General features: G+C 42.0%; 2 protein-coding genes across 2 annotated transcripts in view; both read right to left on the bottom strand.

Annotated features, from left to right (window-relative positions):
* Window positions 1–15427, bottom strand: part of lipt2 (lipoyl(octanoyl) transferase 2) — a 571631-nt gene that overhangs the window by 470504 nt on the left and 85700 nt on the right. The gene's annotated exons all lie outside the window — the stretch shown is intronic.
* On the bottom strand, window positions 4333–5250 carry LOC137084139 (olfactory receptor 51I2-like). The gene has a single exon (XM_067450110.1). It carries the CDS (start codon window positions 5248–5250, stop codon window positions 4333–4335), a length of 918 nt encoding a protein of 305 aa, XP_067306211.1.

Here is a 15427-nt window from a genome sequence, read left to right as displayed (position 1 = left end):
CAAGGCGCCATCCAGCTCGTCGGGAGCAGCTGGGGTTAGGTGTAATCTATGAACACTCAACAGCCATATCCTTATACTGAATGCCACTAAAAAGCGCAGGACCAATAAGTTCAAACCTAATAGCCTATTACAACAGATTTCCTCATATTAAATATTCCTCATGCATTAAATAAAAGTTAGACTACATATGCCAGCAGTCTAGCACGTTACGGATTTGTTGTTCGTTACCACGGCAACCATTTTCGTGTCAGGGTTTGTCTGAAAGCGTCTGAGGTATGAAAATTATCTGTAGACATGACGGGCGGCAAAAATATCAGAAGAAAAGCTTAACATGTACTTACAACTGCATTATTTATCTGTATTTTCTTAATTAGGATGTTGAAAGCAAGTGAAGAGAAAGTTTCATTCATAATGTTTCTACTTCATTTAACATGAACGCTCATCATACTGGACTGAAGCCGTTCTCATCATGTGATCACGGAAAACATTTCTCAGGGCGTGGTGAGCTCGTGCCAGGGGCGTGGATAGTGAGCCGTTGGAAGTACCATCCCACGTCACGAAGTACCACAACGTCCAATAGGAAAATTCAACTGCAGTAGCCACCGTTCAACCTTAAGAGGGCAGCACTAAGACGTTTTTACACCATATATTATAGAATTAAAACACTTTATACCCAAATGTCAAAATATTTACTCTAATCAATAAACAGCATTAATAAAGACCCAGTCTTGCAGATCATTAACTAAAAAAAGTTGGTTTAGGGTTTAGTTACCCTTTAATCACAGTTTCACACTGCAGCCTAATGGGTTAGATGAGTAGTTTTTAACTCATCTAAAATGTTCATACTCTTGTGCCAAAGTTTTTGTAAGCAGCCAAAATGTCTAATCGTATGTCACCCTCTGCAAAAAAAACTGACCTGGTCATTAAACTGGTAATGGTAGATGTTTTTTTATGTAATGTTGCTGCATGACTTTGACGGTCATGTGTGTTGAACACTGAAGGAAAGAAGATGGAAACCAAAAAGGCCGGGGTGGCAGCACCCGCACAGTAATGGACACGCTCTTGTTATTTTCACTGCTTTCAGGTGAGCTTAGTAAAAATCTAACCTAAAAATCACAAAAATATTATAAAACTGTTCCGGACACATTTCTTACTTGTAATTGACACACTTCTGTCAAATATTTATTTTATTGAAGTAGTGTCTTTGAAAAAGTCTATTAGCATCTCAACTGTTTTCCGAGCAGGTTTGCTAATATACATTAGTGCTTATATAGTTATATAGTTTTGATAGTTTTGTTTTGTAATCTGTCAATGGGTTATTGGAAGTGAGCTAATTTATTTAAACTACAGGCCCCACTTTATATTAGGTGGCCTTAAGTACTATGTACTTACATCAAAAAATAAGTACAATGTACTTACTGTGTTCAAATTCTATTGCAAAACACCTTTGCTGATATTGAGGTGGGATACGGGTAAAGTTAGAGACAGGTGTGGTGGTATGGGTAAGTTTAAGGGTAGGGTTAGGTGTAAGGGAAGTGTCAACTGTGTAATTGCAAATGTAACTACAGAAATTAATTACAGACGCAATTACATGCAGCCATTTTTTAAAATGTAAGTACAATGTAAAAACATGTATGTACACAATAAGTGCATTGTATCAAATGATTAATTACAATGTTAGTACATAGTAGTTAAGGCCACCTAATATAAAGGGGTCCAAACTACCTTACTATAAATTACTGTTAACTCTTTTCCCGCCAGTGTTTATAAAAAAAGTTGCTAGCCACCGCCAAGGTTTTTGACAATTTTCACAAAAATTGAATAGCCCATTGAATATTTACTTTAATGAATATCTGAGCATGCATATATTTTAAAATAAAGAGCTGACCCTCTTCTTTTAAAAAAACAAAAAACGTTTGGTAATGCTTTAGATTACAGCCTGGAAAGTACTGCATAATTAAAGTGGATTTACAGTATAACTTTTGGTAATTATAGTGTATTATTGTCACATGCCTGTCCTGTCTAGTGTGCACATGTGGGTTTTGTCAGTATGGTCATTTGTGCTTCTGGCATTGTCTGGTCCCTCCCCCTTTGTTATCTAATTAGTGTTGATTTCTCCCAGCTGTGTTCCCTCGGATTGTGTTCCGGTGGATCATGATCGGGTTGATCGTGTTCCGGTGGTCCCTGTGCCGGTGGATCCAGTGGACCCAGTTCCAGTGATCACAGTTCCGATGGTCCCTACTCCGGTGGTCCTGAGTCCGGACATTGCCTGGAGGGCTGTGATGGGATGCTTCGTGGTGGCAGTCCAGTGGTCCCAGTTCCGGTGGATCGTGTTCCGGTGGTCCCAGTTCCGGTGGATCGTGTTCTGGTGGTCCCAGTGCCGGTGGATCGTGTTCCGGTGGTCCCAGTTCCGGTGGATCGTGTTCCGGTGGTCCCAGTTCTGGTGGATCGTGTTCTGGTGGTCCCAGTGCCAGTGGATCGTGTTCCGGTGGTCCGAGTTCCGGTGGATCGTGTTCCGGTGGTCCCAGTTCCGGTGGATCGTGTTCCGGTGGTCCCAGTTCTGGTGGATCGTGTTCTGGTGGTCCCAGTGCCAGTGGATCGTGTTCCGGTGGTCCGAGTTCCGGTGGATCGTGTTCCGGTGGTCCCAGTTCTGGTGGATCGTGTTCTGGTGGTTCCAGTGCCAGTGGATCGTGTTCCGGTGGTCCGAGTTCCGGTGGATCGTGTTCTGGTGGTCCCAGTTCCGGTGGATCGTGTTCCGGTGGTCCCAGTTCCGGTGGATTGTGTTCTGGTGGTGCCAGTAGATTTTGTGCCGGTGGTCCCTGTGCCGATGGTCCCAGTGCCGGTGGACTCTGTACCGGTGGACGCTGCTGAGCCGGAAATGTCTCCTAGGCGCTCCCCTGTTCTGACCGCACCAACCCAGCGCCCTGCTCTGACCCCGCCTAACCGGCTCCCTGCTCTGGCTGCGCTGCCCTGGGCGCCTGAACTCTGCAGGCCGTCATGACCCCTTGAACTTTTTATTTTCCCTATTCCTCTTTTGTGTACCCCTCCCTTATCTGTTCCTTCCATGTCTGTTTCCCCTGTCCCTCTTGTGCCCCCCTGGTTTGTCCCTCCCATCCTGCCCTGGTCTGCCCCTCCCTGGTCTGTTCCTCCCTGGTCTGTCCCTCCCGTCCCTAGTGGAGCGTCTGGTAGCCGCTCCTTAAGAAAGGGGTAATGTCACATGCCTGTCCTGTCTTGTGTGCACATTGTGGGTTTTGTCATTATAGCCATTTGTGCTTCTGTCATTGTCTGATCCCTCCCCCCTTGTTAAATAATTAGTGTTGATTTCTCCCACCTGTTTTTCCTCGGTCCCTGCCTCATTTGTTGCCTTTTAAAAGGCTCCTGGTGTTTGTCAGTCTTGGTCAGATCGTTTTTATGTCTTCGTCTCCCGTTCCCTGTGATTTCCCAGTTGATATGTTTTGAGTTATGTTTGATAATGTATTTTGACCCCATGTGGGTTTTGTTTTCAGTTTATGTTTTATGTTGTAAATAAATCACCTTTCCTTGCACTTGAGTCCTCACACCATTTTCCTTTGTGTTTGTGACGTGACAATTATAGTGTAGCCTGCGGGCAGCAGTGGCTCAGTGGTTCATGTAGGTTCTCTACAAACCGAAAGGTTGGTGGTTCAATCCCCGGTTCCACCTGACCAAGTATTGAAGTGTCCATGAGCAAGACACCTAACCCCAGCTGCTCCCGACGAGCTGGATGGTGCCTTACATGGCTGACATCGCCGTTGGTGTATGAATGGGTGAATGTGAGGCAAAATGTAAAGTGCTTTGGATGGCCATAGGGTCCATTTACAATAGTGTAACTATAAACTCTTGTTTTACAGTGATTTACATACAATTTCTAAACTTAGAAAATAAATTAACATTTTTTTTTATTGTTGTTTTTTATTTTTACAGTGTTTGAATTTTTTAACTTTAACATTGTTGTAACTTTGTGGATAAACAGATTCTTTAGGTTATTTAATCTGTCATATAGAGACAAAAACATTAAAAAAAACTATATATATAATTATATTATTAATATATATAATTCAAATAACTGTCAAATAAACAAATAATATTTTCTATGAGAACAGGTACTTGTTTCAGGTACTGCTCAACAATTAGATAAGTACTAAATTAATAACTTAAATTACATGACATGTCAAACTAAATTTTGAGATGGAAAAAAAGGCTGGCTACTTGACTGGATTTCCCTAATATTTACTGTGCAATTTTGCTGATGTATAGTCCTTAAAAAACAATATGTAATAGGCTATTCTGTGTAACATTTATTACATAAATCATTCACTTGGATCCATTCATAAGACGGATAATTGTTTTGCGAATATCTGGCAAGTTTAAAGCATAAACAAGAGGGTTCAGGATGGGTGGTATAACAAGAAATTCAAGTGAAAGAAAAACTGACAACCATATAGGAAGTTGTAAAGTCACAAGCCGACTCAAAGTGACCTCAGAAATAATGGCAATTGAGAAATTCAAAAGAATCACAATGTGTGGAATACAAGTTTGATAAGCTTTGCCCTTGACTTGTGATGAGCTTTTTCTACAGATTATTAGAATTTTTACATAAGAAAATAATATTAAACTTAATGGAATGATTAGAGTTGTGATCAATATAAAAATTCCCATGATATTGTTAACAGCAGTGTTTGAACAAGACAGTTTGACAATTTCAAAGCTGTGACAGTAAACCTTAAACAAGTTGTTACCACATAATGTCAGTCTGGAAGTCAAAATAGCAGAAATACCAAGATAAATCATTGGATAAGACAAGTTTACAACTATTAAAACAGTTAGAAACCTTGGTGTAATTATGTTATGATACTGTAAAGGTTTACAGATAGCAACAAATCTGTCAAATGCCATTAACATTAATATTGTAATGTCATTTGCTGCATATGTGAAAATTACATAAGTCTGTAAGACACATGCTTCACGGGAGATTGCGTGTGTATCAGAAAGCAAGTCAGTCAGTACTCTTGGGAAAAAGCCGGCTGTTCCAAACAAAGAGTTGACAGACAAACATGAAATCAGAATGTACATGGGCTGGTGTAAAGTCCTTTCCAAAAATATTGCAAGCATAATAATGACATTAAATAATGTGATAGCACAGTATAGAATAAAGCCTAAACTGAAGAAAGCATATCTTATGTTCCCAAGATTTTCAAATAACACGAAATACAAATATGTTCCATTTTCCATTTTCTGATAAGCAAATGTAGCCTTCATGGACCTGAGTTAAGACAACAAACAAAGATCTTATGATTCATACACATTTTAAACAGCAATATGATATCAACGCCATCACATAAACAAGCTGGATTCAGTAAGGTTCAAATTATTACTTAAGGCAAATACTGTGCGATATATTATCAAGTATACATGCAAAAGTGTCAAAAACTTTACATTTCTTTTTTTCCATCAATATATTGCAAAAGTACAATCTGTATCATAAAAAGACATTGCACATTTAAATAGCTACTCTAATATACCTTGAAAGGACCAACGATGCTTCCTCATTTATTGTGCTCAAATAATTATGGGTAACTAGTAGAGGTTTACTTTTTATATATCTTGCATGCAGGCTGGGTTAACATAAGGGCTAGGTGGGGCTGAAACCCCAGGGCGGAAAGAGGGGGGCCGTCATTGGCTGAAGGAAATGAGAATGACAAGTCATAGGTGGTTGAGTAATGTCTAATATTCAGCAGCCATATCACCCTGTAGCCCAAGACTGGTTTCCCACTGAAGCTAAGCAGGACTGAGCCTGGTCATTACCTGGATGGGAGACCAAATGGGAAAACTAGGTAGCTGCTGGTAGAGGTATTAGTGAGGCCAGCAGGGGGTGCTCACCCTGTGGTCTGTGTTGGTCCTAATCCCCCATTAACCCTAGTTTGTGCTCTGGGGTCTATATGACCCCAAAGCACTTTTCTTTAGTTAAAAAAAATGGTTCCCTTTATCTCAGTGGAATAAAACTTTGTGACTTTTCCTAAGTTATCTATCTGTACATGCACAAAAAAACTGGGCTTGATTCGGTTGTTCTAAAGGCATGTAAAAAAATTTGTCACACTCAGGAGCTTTGGGGTCAATATGACCCCACATTGAAATGAATGGGAAAATCGAAAAAAAATTGTTTTTTATTTTTCATTTGTCAAAAAAAATATATAAATCCAGAATAAATCTGAAAATTTCCATACCACAATGAAGCCCTGGTACTAGAGCACAAATGTAAAGTGGAACGAACATGATCACTTGCACACACACATGCTCACGCACACAAACACACATAAACAAACACACAGGAGTGACTCCAATTGAAAGCATTTTTTTTAGAAATTGACAAATAAAATCAATAATTCCAGAAAAAAATCTGAAAATTTCTACACAGAAATGAAGGCCTGGTACTAGAGCAAAAATGCAATGTAGAAAAGACATGCTCACTCAAACACACACACACACACACACACACACACACACACACACATACATACATACTAACAGGAATGACTGCCATAGCCAAATAAAATCAGCCACAAATGCAGAACAAAGATAAAAGGGGTGAGACCTAATGCACGCACACACACACACACACACACACACACACACACACACACACACACACACACACACACACACACACACACACACACACACACACACACACACACACACGCACGCCCGCGCACATGTGCACGCATACACGCACATGCGTACTGAGGCACCACCCACATGCGCACTGGCGCATTACGCACGTGCGCCTATGCGCACGCGCACATGGGCACGCGCGCACACACACACAGAGAGAGAGAGAGAGAGAGAGAGAGAGAGAGAGAGAGAGAGAGAGAGAGAGAGAGAGAGAGAGAGAGAGAGAGAGAGACAAAGAGAGGGAGAGAGAGCATCTATTGAATTTGTCAAATGAAATCAGCAACAAATGTGAGTACCTGAGTGAATCAGTGAGACCTAATGCATGCACACACACACACACACACACACACACACACACACACACACACACACACACACACACATACACGCAGAGAGAGCAAGGGAGAGATGAAAGGAAACTGACCCGTTCAACTTTGAGAAAGTTTACTCTGAGATCTAAGAGCTGCAACTTTGTTTTGAAAGCAAAGTAATTGTTCCCATAACATATATTCCCATACAAAAGAGGGCCAGAGCATGGACTGATTTTTGTTCATGATACATGTTCATTCACAACATTCTGAACTGCTTTTTTACCATGTGAATTATGTAATAATTTTTGTAGCTAGTTATTGCTTTTATGGTCAGTGTTCAGAATTTGATTATCAAAAAATTATATTGTTATTCAATGTTCATTCTTCACTCCTGGTCATTTATGCATATTGCTGCTGTTTTTTTATATATATATTATTAAATTAATATCTTCAAAATTCTAAAGTTAATAATTTTTTTCCACATTTGGTTCATTAAAATAAATAATATTCAACTACAATCCGATTCTAAGTCTTGTACTTTAGGTGTTTCTTATGTGGCGATTTATGTGGTATTTTGTTAAAACAGACATTTCAAAACTTATCAAAAACTACCAAAATTCTACTATTTGAAGGAATATTTATTTTTTTATGTCTTGTATAATGTTTATACATGTATAAATTCACAAAATGTATAACAAAAGTTATGATATGAGCAGTTGGCCACATCCAGTAAAATGAATGGATCTCTATTGCCCCCTATGGACAAAACAATTTCTTTCTTAAATTGTAATTCCTTCAAGTTTGTCTTTGACCAACAGATGGCAGAATTGTACAGCTAACACCTATATCAATATCCAGAAACAAATTCATTTTAATTTAGATCATGATTTAAGTATTTTTTTCATAAAAAATTGATATTTCACACGCAAGCTAATGGTATAAATGAGGATTTGTGTGGTAAATAGGTACAAAAGTACTTTGAATATCCAAAAACACAGCATTACTGTATAGATGAGAAGTGAACAAAAAAAATAATATATTATATGTAATATTAAAAATGTATATTTTTTTTACAATCACTCTTTACATTTTGGGGTCATATAGACCCCAAATGCACTGAGTGTAAACAGGAAACTAAGGACATATTAGGGTTAATGATGGGGACACTATACTGTCAATGAGCACCGTCCTTCGGATGAGACATTAAACCGAGGTCCTGACTCTCTGTGGTCATTAAAAATCCCAGTATGTCCTTCGATAAAAGAGTAGGGCCTGGCCAAATTTGCCCATTGCACCCTGTCCATCATGGCCTCCTAATAATCCCCATATCCTGATTGGCTTCATCACTTGGTCTCCTCTCAACCAATCAGCTGGTGTGTGGTGAGCGTTCTGGCGCATTATGGCTGCGGTTGCATCATCCAGATGGATGCTGCACATTGGTGGTGGCTGAGGAGATTCCCCCCTTCTATATGTAAAGCGCTTTGGGTGTCTAGAAAAGTGCTTTATAAATGTAATGAATTATTCTTATTATTCTTATTATTATTATTATTAATAAAATAACAAGAAATGATTGGAAAATGTGCCTGACTGATATATCACCATCCAATCAAAATCACTTTATAATTTGTGCCATGACATCGGGAAACAGCTCTTTGCATTATGCTTTTGCATGTAGAAAATAGGAAATTGGCCTATATTGCTTGCTCAGCCTGAGAGCAGCGCATTGTACACTAAAATACTACAGTAATATGAACCCATTGAGTACTCTTGCCCTGAGAGAAGAATCGTGCAGCTCGAGGGTGAACTTTCTCTTTAAAATATTTCTTACAGACAAGTTGATTTACAAATAAAAATACAAGAGAAATGTCCTCATCGGATACTTTGTTGTTTTCTACGAGGGATTCAAAACTCTCCATGTAAAGTGGATAGGGCCCAATCCTTCCAATAACTCGTCCATGCAGTCCTCCAGTCCTCATTATTTGTAAGACTGCATAAATGATTTTCCCCATTTTGGTATTCTATATTTGTGTGTTAAAATAATGTGCAAATATCACAGAATAACATTTTCTAAAGAAAATACATGCCTATATATTACTCTTGTACTCTTGAGCCCTATTCAGACAGCAATTGTTTCTCTTGGAGTCATTCTCATGCGGCCGACGAGCCCTCCCGGCAGCCAGAGCTTCCTGGAGAGTGGAGACTCCATCCCCAGGTGGTCCAGCTGATTTGGGATCGCTTCGGGCCACACAGGTAGACCTGTTTGCCGCCTCGGACATGGCCCATTGCCAGTGGTTTTATTCCCTGACCGAGGGGTCCCTCGGCATGGATGCGCTGGCACACAGCTGGCCCCGGGGCCTACGCTAATATGCGTTTTCCCCAGTGAGCCTTCTTGCACAGACACTGTGCATGGTCAGGGAGGACGAGGAGCAGGTCCTGTTGACATGGCTCTGGAAACTAGTGCTCCTTGCGACAGCACCACCTTGGCCCATTCCTCTGAGGAAGGACCTCCTGACTCAGAGACGGGGCACCCTCTGGCACCCGCGTCCAGACCTCTGGAGACTCCATGTCTGGTCCCTTGACGTGACATGGAGGTTCTAGGAGGTTCACCATCGCTTCCGCTAGAGCTCCCTCTATGAGGCACCTCTATGCGTTGAAGTGGAACCTGTTCATTGACTGGTGCTCTTCTCATTGAGAAGACCCCCGAAGGTGTCCGGTCAGGGTCATGCTTTCCTTCCTACAAGATGGGTGTGAGAAAAGGCTGTCTCCCTCCACCCTCAAGGTGTATGTGGCCGCAATCGCTGCCCATCACAAACTAGTAGAAGGTAAGTCTTTGGGGAAGCACGACCTGATCGTCAGGTTCCTGAGGGGCGCGAGGAGATTAAATCCGCCTCGCCCTCTATACCTTCTTGGGGCCTATCTCTGGTGCTTAGTGCACTTCAGAGACCTCCCTTTGAGCCTTTGCAGTCAGTGGAGTTAAAAATGCTGTCTCTGAAGACAGTACTCCTGACTGCATTGGCCTCTATCAAGAGGGTAGGGGACCTGCAGGTATTTTCGGTTGACGAATCGTGCCTGGAATTCAGGCCGGACGACTCTCACGTAATCCTGAGAGGTAACCCAAGGTTACCACTACTCCGTTCCGGGACCAGGTGGTGAACCTGCAAGCGCTGCCTTCGAAGGAGGCAGACCCAGCCCTGGCTTTTCTCTGTCCTGTCCGAGCACCTTGGACGTATGTGGACAGGACATCAGACTTCGAGCACTGCAGTTCGAGCCACGGTTTGGCTCCTCAGTGAAAAACAACGGTGCTTGGTGATCGCTTCCGCTTTATACCCGCGCAGCGGGGCGGGGTACGAAGCTGATAGGGGCTCCCAGAAGTGATCCCAATTCGTCGGTCTAAGTCCGACGTACGTCTCCGTTCCCTCATTCAGGGAATGAGGGTTACATACATAACCGAGACGTTACATTAACCACTTCAACGGGTTTTTCAACACGGAGTTCACGACACCTTTAAAAGCCCTTTTTATCCTTGTTTTCGCATCACCCGCTCGAAGTCTCCTTTTTTTTCTGTAGCTACTCCGAAGTCCGAAGACTTTGGCATTTTACAACTGATGAATCTCCAGTTATCACTTTTTGGATCCACCATCAAATTGATAAGTTTAATTATATCAAGTGATGTGAAAAAAGGCTATACATCTCCACCTCCAACATACATGCAATATAGCCTCCTAACCTTCTTTATGTGTACAGATGTGATGCAATGACACAAAGATATGCTTGAATTTCCTGCGGACATCAACCAGTACCACTGGAATTAAAAACATTATTACAAGCTTACTGTTGTAAATTGAGCTAAGGTAAGCAGATAGTTTTGAACACTGGCTGGTTATGTACTTGCTCAGAAATATATTTTGGATCATTTTTAACCCAAAAAAGTTGCGGACAGCAGCTATAATTGCCCAATTTAAATACAAGGCTTAATGCTATTTCAGTGAAGTAACCCTTTAATGTAAATTGTGTTTTAATAACATGAATATAAATAAATAAATAAATAAACTGTAAAAAAAACTCCTATAATATTTATTATAATTATCTCTGCTGAACATGTTTGACTAATTACACAAAGAAATAGCAACAAAACGACACTACACTATGTTTGACATTGTACGCTAGCCATGATAGTCTGATCTTTTCAGTGTTATATACAGGTCCTTCTAAAAAAAATAGCATATTGTGATAAAGTTCATTATTTTCCATAATGTAATGATAAAAATTAAACTTTCATATATTTTAGATTCATTGCACACCAACTGAAATATTTCAGGTCTTTTATTGTTTTAATAATGATGAGTTTGGCATATAGCTCATGAAAACCCAAAATTCCCAAAATCTCAAAATATTTGCATATCATGAAAAGGTTCTTTAAACGAGCTATTAACCTAATCATCTGAATCAACTAATTAACTCTAAACACCCTCAAAAGATTCCGTAGGGAATGCTGTCACTGACAGCCTAATGTGACCAGAGGGGGAGTAGTTCGGGCATTTCAGTTGAACTTGCTTGTCCTGACAGTTGTCACGGCCAGTAGGCATGCACTCCCCTCAGCATGGCAGCGTGGGTATATCGTATATCATTCCCCCTAGCGTCAGCTGACGCAGCTCGAGTTCCCTTTCGAAAGGGAACGTCCCCGGTTACGTATGTAACCTTAGTTCCCTGAGAATAGGGAACGAGACGCTGCGTCACTTTTGCCATGCCTCGGGACCTGCCTGCGAACAGTCCCTTCAGACGAATTGAATGCGGTTGTGTTTGCAAAGCGCCCTTTTATACTTCCTGGTCGCACGTCGATGACGTCAGAGGCTGTCGCCGGTCAGTAGGACTGATGTGATTGGATAGCGTTTCAGACACCGGTCACGCTGGAGGCGTTCCCCGTAGCGTCAGCTGACGCAGCTCGAGTTCCCTTTCGAAAGGGAATTAGGATTATTTATTTTTGCATAGAATTGGATACCTGCAAGGAGCCGGCAGATGGAAGTGTTTTTTTGTTTTTTTGTTTTTTTGGAACGAGAAAGGAACAAAGGTCGAAATTAAAATGGAACATACTGGAATTTGGAAGGCTAAACAGAACATAGAAAAAGCTGACCATGCGGACGTGTAAGCTTTGAAGTTGTAGGAGCGACACCTTAAGACATATGGTCTAGCCGAAGTAGCATATCGTTTAATTTAATTTAGCTCTGCTAGGAGAGGACAGGGTGTTGGGAACAGATTAGATAGTTTTAGATTCCGTCTAAAACTGGAATCGATCGAAAGAGCGAGTCAGCAATAACATGGCAGTGACCATGAATATATTTCCAGCTTCAATGTTAGGATTACGACGACAGATTGCCAGATAAACCGTCTCACTAAAGCTTGCTGGAAAGGCAAGATGATCTGCCTTGTTAGTGATGGCAACCGTGCATTGTTATCGCAGAACATTGAGATGCGTGTACGAGACTATGAATGGCCCCAGATCGTGCTAGCGACGGCTATGTGTCACGTCACAGACAAGGGAAAAGGGTGCGAGGACTCAAGTGCAGAAAATGATATATTTATTTATGACAAAAATAAACATAAACAGAAAACAAAACCCACGAGGGGGCAAAATACATAATCAAAAACCATGAACTGAAGACATACCACACAGGGAACCGGGAGACAATGACGAGACATATACAAGGATCCAAACACAGACTGACAAACACAAGGAGCTTATAAGGGGAAGAAATCAAGAGGGAACAGGTGGGAGAAATCAACACTAATCAGATAACAAGGGGGAGGGATCAGACAATGACAGGAGCACATGCTAGACATGACAAAACCCACATGTGCACACAAGACAGGACAGGCATGTGACACTATGGGATAAATCTCGTAGAGCGAGAGCAGACCAATTCGGGTGAGGAACTTACAAAACTGCAGATGTGGTCAATTTTCTTTAAGAAAAGACGAACGGATTCGTTAAAATAGCGCAAGGAAAGCATTGCTAATTGACTGCGTGTAGCATTTACTGCTCTGTTTAGGAACCTAAGCATGGTTTATATTCAGTGGAATGGTCACCGCGGAGTGAAGCAGTTTTTTTTGGTTTTTTTTGTTTAGTTGCTTACATATTTTGTTCACGTATAAGTAATAATATCAAGTATAACTAAATAATTGTCATCACCTGTGTACCTTAGCCCACTCTTCTTGACGTTTCCTGATGGTTTATAGACGAGTACTCTGATTCACCCTCTGTCGTTTTAAGGATAGCACGACGGCGAGCGCGTCAAGTATAAACGTCTCGTCCGTTTGGGGAGGAGCGCGCGCAGTCGCGGAGGCTCACGCTGCGGAGCCAGCGAAGTATAAACAAGCTTAATGTGTTCAGCTCCTTGGATGGCCTTGCATTTGACTAACCTGCTTTGATGTCATGATGATGAGCGCTGCGAATGGAACGTGCCAGTATTTTTATTTTTTATTTTTTTAATTATTATTACTAAACCACCGAAATGGCGAACGAGCAATTCTTACCTTAGACAATGTTCACTCTAATAAGAGGGGACACTGCAGCTGGAGAGACAAGATGCCCACCGGAGACTGAGCTGAGCTGAAGAAAAGTTAAAAGGAGGAGTTTCGGGTGTGGCGGAGCATCCTGAAATGTTGACTCCTCCGGTTGAAGAAAGTTTAGATGGCTGAAGTAGAAGGCACGTCCGATGTAATGCTTAATCCGATGGCTGGGGGAGGAAGCTGGTGGGTTGCAATACTTTAGTGGCTGGGACCAAGCTCGGAGTTATTAAAAGAATGTTCGAACTCGACGTCTTTGATTCCAGGGTCTTGACTGTTTGAAAGAGGCTTTGGATGACTTGGAGAATTGAGCATTAAAGCTACAAGCTGTGTAACTTTTATAATTTATTCTTATCTATAGCTTAGTTCTTCAGAATATGTGCTCAATGATGTATATTTACTTATTTCAAGTAATAAGGTATTCTTGTAAGTTTATAAAATGCCATTGTAAATGCATAATTACGTAATCGCCATGTTGGCCCTCCATCTGAGTACATTAGTCTAGGAGGGACATACCCGTAAATAAAGCTTCGCCTTTCGCGTTTTAACGCTCGGTGCACCGTGTCGAATGTAAGGAGGGGGATTGCCGTGTTGATCTTAGATTAAATCGGCCACTGTAGAGTTAAACGAATCGGAATTGAGAGGAACAGAACTAAATATTCCCAGTTGGTCATATGCATTTCCGCCGCTAGTTGGGGGAAATAACACGCAGTGTGGTTTAAACTCCGGAGGGCTCGGATAAATCCAGTGAAGTAGAAGCTTAAGGGTGCTGCGTAGACTTTTCTCTTCCTGCCGACTTGTTGCGTCTGCCAGGTGCAGGAGCGGTTACTGGGCTGTGAGAAGCAGGTTCTGTTGGATTAGTCAGAGTATTAAGGCCAGGTGCAGTAGGTACACGCTGGATAACTTCGGCTGATGGGGATACCGGTAAGCCTTCATGGCTTGATAATGTCCTCCGAAGGCCCTTTTTCCGGTCAACCCGCGGCACTGAATGTGCGAGCTGCGCATGTGGATGGGAGGAAGCGGAAAACTTCGTCGTCGGTAACAGGAGACTGACGAACGCGGGTGTGTCAGTGGACGTGATGATTTGGCAGGCGAGCGAGACGAAACGTCACTTCAGTATCTGCGAACTCAAACATGTGTAAGTACAGAGCCTTTATACCGTGAGCATGAGAATATCATTGGATTAGAGTGAAGGCATTAAGTGACGTAGTAATTAAGTCTTCCCAGCAGAACTTATGCTAAAGCTTTAATTTCTGAACGATTAGGCTGTTCCCAGAGTGCTGTGGCAAAAAACGCTGCACAACGAGAAGAGGTGACCGGACCCTGAGGAAGATTGTGGCGAAGGACCGATTCCAGACCTTGGGGGACCTGCGGAAGCAGTGGACTGAGTCTGGAGTGGAAACATCCAGAGCCACCGTGCACAGGCGTGTGCAGGAAATGGGCTACAGGTGCCGCATTACCCAGGTCAAGCCACTTTTGGGCTACAGAGAAGCAGCACTGGACTGTTGCAGTGGTCCAAAGTACTTTTTTCGGATGAAAGCAAATTTTGCATGTCATTTTGAAATCAAGATGCCAGAGTCTGGAGGAAGACTGGGGAGAAGGAAATGCCAAGATGCCAGAAGTCCGGTGTCAAGTACCCACAGTCAGTGATGGTCTGGGGTGACATGTCAGCTGCTGGTGTTGGTCCACTGTGTTTTATCATGGGCAGGGTCAATGCAGCTAGCTATCAGGAGATTTTGGAGCACTTCATGCTTCCACCTGCTGAAAAGCTTTATGGAGATGAAGATCTGGTTTGTCAGCACGAGCTGGCACCTGCTCACAGTGCCAAAACCACTGGTAAATGGTTTACTGACCATGGTATT

Source organism: Pseudorasbora parva, chromosome 8 (genome assembly GCF_024679245.1).
Source record: "Pseudorasbora parva isolate DD20220531a chromosome 8, ASM2467924v1, whole genome shotgun sequence".
In the NCBI taxonomy this organism is placed as follows: domain Eukaryota; kingdom Metazoa; phylum Chordata; class Actinopteri; order Cypriniformes; family Gobionidae; genus Pseudorasbora; species Pseudorasbora parva.
The sequence above is the reverse complement of the archived record's forward strand: the minus strand, read 5'-3'. Positions and strand labels throughout refer to the sequence as shown.